The 7142-nt window shown below is 37.5% G+C and overlaps 1 protein-coding gene across 1 annotated transcript; it reads left to right on the plus strand.

The window, feature by feature from the left end:
* Positions 1–897: 897 nt before the first annotated feature.
* LOC131324479 (endo-1,3;1,4-beta-D-glucanase-like) lies at positions 898–6290 on the plus strand. Its single transcript, XM_058356454.1, has 4 exons — positions 898–1196; positions 2547–2568; positions 3538–3672; positions 5443–6290. The coding sequence occupies exons 1-4, from the start codon at positions 1049–1051 to the stop codon at positions 5444–5446; spliced, it is 309 nt and encodes a 102-aa protein (XP_058212437.1). The 5' UTR covers positions 898–1048; the 3' UTR covers positions 5447–6290.
* Positions 6291–7142: the final 852 nt, after the last annotated feature.

A 7142-nucleotide genomic window follows, 5' to 3' on the forward strand; every position in this document is an offset into this window, starting at 1 on the left:
AGAAAAAGGGATGCTTCCCTCAGGTTGGTCATTCGACTTCATGGGGTGTACTCGAGTAATTTTTCGACTTACTTATGATCGGACTTGTTCATGTATAAAACTAATCAACCACAATAATCAAGTTGGTCGAATAGTGATCAATATTTGAATAGAGCACATTTATTTTTTAGAAAACGGTTTCTTCAAGTTATGATCTGGTGCACTCGATCTATTTTTATAGGAATAGGATAGATATGCTTTGCCAAGTATTGATCGGTATCCGATTAACTTGGTTTTGTCTCTGATTGTTCTTATCAACGATTTTTACACTACAAACTAGGTCGACCATTGGAGCGGACCAAAAATGGGCCCGAGCTAGCAACATGTGGCAAGCAAAAAGCCTACTTTTATCAATGGGCAACGTGGGTTGTCTTCACTAGCTAGAGGGTTTGCTTCCATCTTGAAGGTGTAAATTTGATTCTTGGAGTCAGACTAATTCGTTAGGAGGTTATAGTCCACGAGAATAAATGTGTAAACATTTATTTTCTCTAAATCAATTGCATTACGCCACGTCACCATATTTTATTAATTGAGATCACTATTTTGACACGTATCGCAATGCAATTGATTTGAAAAAAATAAATATTTGTACCGATGGTATAAAGAATTTATTCTCTATAGCCCACATAGGTAATCTCATAAGCGCGCATTCTTCCTCATGGCTGTTTGTCGTTGTTTCCGTGAGTGTTGTCGGTTCCCTGCGGCCCGCCGAAGTGTCATTCTGTTTGGTCACGGGAATAACCTCCTACTATGTTTTTCCAAAAAAATAAAATAAAATGGCCGGTGCGATGGATGGCGTCATCGATGACGTCAAGTTTTATGATTTTTACTCCTCTCTTCCCCTGCTCTGAGTCTCTGACTATTAGTATATCCGTTATCTCTCGCGCACTATATGTACACACTCATATCACACTCCCAGTAACGTATCCATCCTCTCTCTCTCTCTCTCTCTCTCTCTCTCTCTCTCTCTCTCTCTCTCTCATCATCGGTTGCAATTGTTCTTGGAAATATGGCAAATGCGCAGTGTTGTGCCAATGCTCCAACCCTAAGCTCAACCTGCGGAGCAGGACACGTGGAGGAATTTGGTGGCCTTAAAAACTATATTTCTGGTCCCTCTGATTCCAAGCTCGCTATCCTCCTCGTCTCCGATGTTTTTGGTACTTGCCCATCTCAAATCATATATCATTTTTTTTCTTGAATTTATGATCTGGGTGTTTATTCAACTGGTTGCCGATCTAGTCTTTTTGGCGATGGCAATTAGTACTAAATGGTACTTTCCCATCTCAAATTATGTGATTTTTTTGTTGACTTTATGATCTGGGTGCTACTTCAATTGGTTTCCAGTCGAGTCTTTTTAGTGGCAATTGGTACTTAACATGATACACATTTCATATTTGTTGGTATCAAAGTAGGTTACTGATTTATTTTTTTTGTAATTTCCCATCTGAAATCATGGGGTTTTCTTCTTCCTTCTTTATGTGATCTGGGTGCTTCTTCATATGGATTCCTATGAAGTCTTTTTGGTTAAATTTGATGGCAATGGGTACTAAATGATAGAGTATTGTAAATTTAGTGAAAAGGCATCAAGGGAATTATACCATGTACTCGTACAAAAGAGAAAGAAGGACATGAGTTCAACTCCTTCTCTAAGGAGTTAATCTAACTATTTTAACAATACTATCATTTGCCGATTAAAAAAAAAAAGAAGCCCGACGGAACCATGAGAAACCAATAGATGAGCAGAGCTTATAGACTGCTCTAAACGCCAAAAATATCAAAATAAGTCGTGTTTAATGGTGTTGTTTAGTTATAGGACAAACTCTACTATTCTTTCTTTTTTGATGATCTCAACATCTTGCCTATGATTCAGTAGTGTTGGGAAATTTCCCACCTCTCTATCTCTCTACTTCTTGTTCAGATGTCTGTATTGCAAATTTAATGTTACCTGGTTTGTATATTGTATTTGGTTTGGGGGAAGATCAGGAACAAAAATATCTCAAAAAAAAAGAAACTTCTGGGGATCTCTACTTCATCACCTCAATAACAAAACAAAACCAAGCTTTCCTCGTATTTCTGTTCATTCTCTTTCCAAAACACGTTGAAGATTAGCCTCCCATGTTTGGAGACTTGATTTGTGGTATCCATGTTTGTGTGTACAGTAAAACGGTGGGATTTGATTTAATCCTGTAATGTGCTTGTTTATTGTGCTTGTCCTTTAGTAGTGACTGGTGGGTTTAGATCTTGGCACTGGACCACATAATTCTTTGGTGTCCTTGTCTCCCTTACAATTTTTAGATCATTCCTTTATCCAAAACCAAACAAAGCATTAAGTCGCAATCAATTGGGGTCTTCTACATTTCTCTGTTTTCTCTGTCAAGGACATCGTGTTCCGTGATAGCCAAAAGACTGTAGATCCTTTCTTGTTAAAAAATTTAGCATGGTATATCTCTTGCTATCCTCACGGCCGTCATTCTCATATCTAATTACATCTATCTTTGATCCTGCAGGATACGAGGCTCCAAATTTGAGGTACTGTCAATTTTCAACTTGGTTTATAACTCCGTACTGAGTTGTTTTAGTTCGCAATTTCTTGACTGGTTTGTACACTATTGAAGTAACTTTTGGGGCTACAATATGAGTTGTTTTAGTTCACAATTTCTTGACTGGTTTGTTTCTTCTGATGGTTATTTAATCATCCAATGTTGCGATAGGATTGTTCTGGTTTTAGTTTTTTTTTTTTTGAAGATAATGTCAACAAATGTGTGATATACCTTAAAAATATTGCTGCTTTTCGTTATTCCTGACAATGTATTCTTCCGCATTGGTAAATTTTAACCAAGTCTTTCTTGCTTAGACAAAAACAATTTGTCAATAGGGAATGGTATACTCAAGCTTGCACCAAAAAATGCATAAGTTGCTTTTGCTCTCTCATGAATGTCCAAGAGTGAGCCAGCTACTTTTTATCATGTGGTGGTCATAATCTCTCGACGTAATCATAGCATTGTGGCACTAAATGTAACTTGATCATCAACTTGACTTATGGCTTTTGATTAGTAAAACAGATGACTATTTGATTCTATAAACTACTAGACTAATAGGTAGCCTTGTTAGTCAATTGTGTTTAATTATGCTCTCGTTTGTTTAGTTGCTCTCTTTGTTATCAATGTCACTATATGTAATGGATCTTTTAGAACCTAAAAAGGGCCTCAAAGAAGGAAGGTTCAGCAGAGGAATTTGACTTTCAAAGACTTACACATTAGCGTAGTTGCTATCTCTATTTTTTTAAGTCCCAGACCAGTGGTTGCGCATATTGGTGTTTAAATGTACGTGTATAATTTGGATGATTCTTTGTTGTTCTTTGGGGAAATATGATCGTTTGCTTTTGGAATCCAACTATGCAACCCCATTCATGGCGGTGATGGGTCCAACTATGGACGGTCACCATTGCAAGTAATTCATTCCCTTCTGCAAACTAATCATGAACTTCCACCAATGCAGGTTGCTTGCTGACAAGTGTGCAGCTGCTGGTTACCTGGTTACCTTGTGGTGGTTCCAGACTTCTTACATGGAGATCCCTTTGACAAAAGCAATCCTAATAGGACATTCCAAGCTTGGTGTGATGCTCATCCAATTGTAAGTTATGGTTTCAGCATTAAATGCCTTTTGTAGCTTCTAGTTTAAAATTATGATCAAATTGCATTTGTGAAGAACTTGGCATTATTGTCGAGAATTCTTAGGAGCTTAAATCATACTTAACATGATTTCCTATTTCCTGACCAATGGTCAACTAAGAAGCATGGATACTGACACAAGACCAAACAATGCCGTTGATTCCCGCGTCGGGCCGCTCGGTTTTTTTTTAAAAAAATTTTGGACAGCTCGGATCGGCCGTCCGGTGGCCGGAGACGGCCGCGCGCGCCGGTCGGTACGGTTTCCCTACACTTTTGGTCGGTACACATAGGATTTCCGAATTCTAATCAATTTCAACATGCTTTGTGCGGGCATGGAAGACGGCATTGGTTGTAAGATATGTTGCACCAATATTATCACACCACAAAAATGGAGTGGCAGAGATATAAAGACCAAGTTCGAAGAGGAGTGACTGAACCCAAGTTAATTTGGCGGCCACATTCGCAATAGCCTTGTACTTGGATTTAGTTGAAGAGCGAGCAACAGTGCGTCGCTTGCGAAAGGACCTCTTTTCTTGATCAACTGATCATTTGCACTGATTGGTTGACAATAACTATGGGATGAACTTTTTTTTAGCATGTCCTTAAAAATGTTTGTATTCAAACAATAAATTTTAGTACAATTTGAGCATACTGACGTTGTTAACAATTAATTTCAGTTGGGGAAAAGTGAATTCATATAATTCGTGAGAAACATATTTTTTATTTCATCAATTCAATGCGATTGGCGAGGAAACTATTTTTTTCCGTTTTACTTTTTTATTTTAATAAATTTGCTAATGATATTGAACTATGTAGTTGATTATCCCTTACCATTGTAGAGTTAGGTTCCGGTGAGGGATCCCTCATTTTATTAAAATGCGGGACTCGCCTTCCCGATCGAATTTCGATGATCCGAGCCGCTCAAAGTGATTAGAACGTGATTTTAAGGGTCCCCGTGAGAAATCAGCAAAAAAAAAAGACCGGGAAGGGCTTCATCCGAGTAGTTTTCATTGAACGGTTCAAAAAAAACTGCTCGGATGACGCCCTTCCCGGTCATTTTTTTTGCTGATTTCTCGCGGGGACCCTTAAAATTACGTTCTGCACACATTGAACGGTTCGGATTTTCAAAATTTGATCGGGAAATGAAAGTCCCTTATTTTAACAAAATGAGGGATCCCTCACTTGAAAATTCTTCTACCATTGTAATATTAAAGATACATGAACATAATTAATAATGACTTACATATAAAAAATTTAATGAGTCCTAAAAAATGTGACAAAATATTTTCCCGCCAAAAGGCTACATTTAGCAAGGAAAGCAGATTTCCTCGCGAAAGGCTTACATTTGGCGAGGAAATAATAATTTCCTCGCTAAATGTAACTTTTTGGCGAGGAAATTAAATTTTCTCGCTAAATGTAACTTTTTAACGACGAAATTGAATTTCCTCGCAGATTGTGTACTTTTAGCGACGAAATCTATTTTCCTCGCCATATTTCCTCGCAATAGGCCTTCCGTGTTGTAGTGAGGGTCATGATGTTGGAAGCTAATCAAAGAGGGATGAAGATCATGCTAGCTGCAATCTTCACTGTCTGCATGTTTTCCTTGTTGGCCACCATCATCCCCATGCTGTGAAATAATTAAGATGTAATAATAGCTTGCATATTTTGAACATTTTTCTATTTCACAATGGAATAAAGTTTTGGCCATTCTCCATTCTTTCCTCTTTTTTAGGTAATTGAAGTGTCCGGGCCAGCTTACACGCATCTCGACTAAATCCTCAGGGAAGACTAACACAACGATTCACCGCCATGACCCCCCACTTAAATTCTGGTTTGCTTACAGGGAAAATCGAATCCTGCCATGACACAGATTTGCCTTTACCACTGGGGCAACCCATGGGTAGGTTGTAAAACTCCTCATGTGATCTTATCATACCTGTGACGCCCTAATCTCGCCCTTTTTGCAAATAGACGGTCAAAATTAATGCTCTTTCGGTCTCCAGAAATGCTTGGAGATGGCCTCGTTTGGCCTCCTTTTATTAATCTTTAGAAAATGTAGCACAAATGATATTGTGCTAAGCCTCTTTGTGGTAAAATGTTACGTCTCTTTGTGGTGAATGTTATGTCATTTTTTGATAAATGTTATGGAGTGTATATCATATATCCAAAAAGGGTTATTAATTGTAGTTTGACCTTAGTCACATAATACTATCTTTTTAATATTTGATCCAATCATCTAACTTTCTCGGATCATTTATGTGGTTATTCGTCAGATTTGCCATTGGCTGACCATACCCTAGCAGAAACAGCCCTCCGACCAGCAATACCCGACCCCAGCGACCTATGCTATCGCTGGACCTCCGATTGTCTTCGCCAAAACTACAGCCAACTTTGTCTACTTTTTTTTTTTTTTTATATCTAACACTTTCCGCTATAATATTCTTCAATTCTTCTTCTCATTAACTTTAATTAAATAAATAGTCAATATTGATCTCATATGAAAGTTATTGTAATATCCTATGCTATCGCTATAATATCCATCCGTCCATTATTGTAATAAATGGTCAAGATTTGTTCAAACTTTTGCTTGGAAGAGTTAAACTTTTCATTGGAAGAGTTCTTTTAAAATCTTGAGCGTCTAAACACATCTGAATAGTCAGAATTGATTACACAACACACACAACGGTTGTGTGAGTATCATTTCCGTTAAATAAGTGGGTAAAGTGGGATCTATTTCCAGAACTGAGTCTCAATTCCGTGGGGTCTCCATCCAAATTTGGAAATTCAAATTCTAGTCTCCATTCAAAAGATTCTTTGATCTCTGCATATCTACATTAATATTTAATCATTAATTGTATCCTAGCATTAGGAGATATGATTGCATCATACTATATAGAATTACGAGATAGTGATTTCCTTGATTGAAGGGGATCTTAATGTACTATATTGTGTATATAAGTTTGTGAAGTCAGTCAACACAAAACTACAACATTCAAAATCGGAAAGTCTATGAGTACATATGCATTTTGGACCCGTTTCAAAACCTATAAAAATTGGCTGTTTCACAAACATATATAGTTATCGATATCAAGTTGAGTTGAATTTTTACAGGGACTTCAAACAAACTATTTTGAACAAAATGAGCGGCTCGGTTTTTTCTAATAGGACTCGAGACGGGTCCAAAATGCGTATGTACGCGGTGTATACACGTGAGTGTATGTACCTGTAACAGCACTCATTCAAAACTAATTAGAAGCCTACTTGCACAAATAGTCAGTGAGGTCTACTTCGGGGTCCATACAACAACACAAGCCATGCATTCAGTAATTTCAAATCAATCATATTCGAGTCACTCCCAAAAAAATAGTTCAATTGAACATCTTTAAGGGCCCGTTTGATTAGTGAGAAAAATATAATAGAAAATGAAGTGAA

The sequence above is a fragment of the Rhododendron vialii genome, chromosome 4a (genome assembly GCF_030253575.1).
Source record: "Rhododendron vialii isolate Sample 1 chromosome 4a, ASM3025357v1".
Taxonomy (NCBI): domain Eukaryota; kingdom Viridiplantae; phylum Streptophyta; class Magnoliopsida; order Ericales; family Ericaceae; genus Rhododendron; species Rhododendron vialii.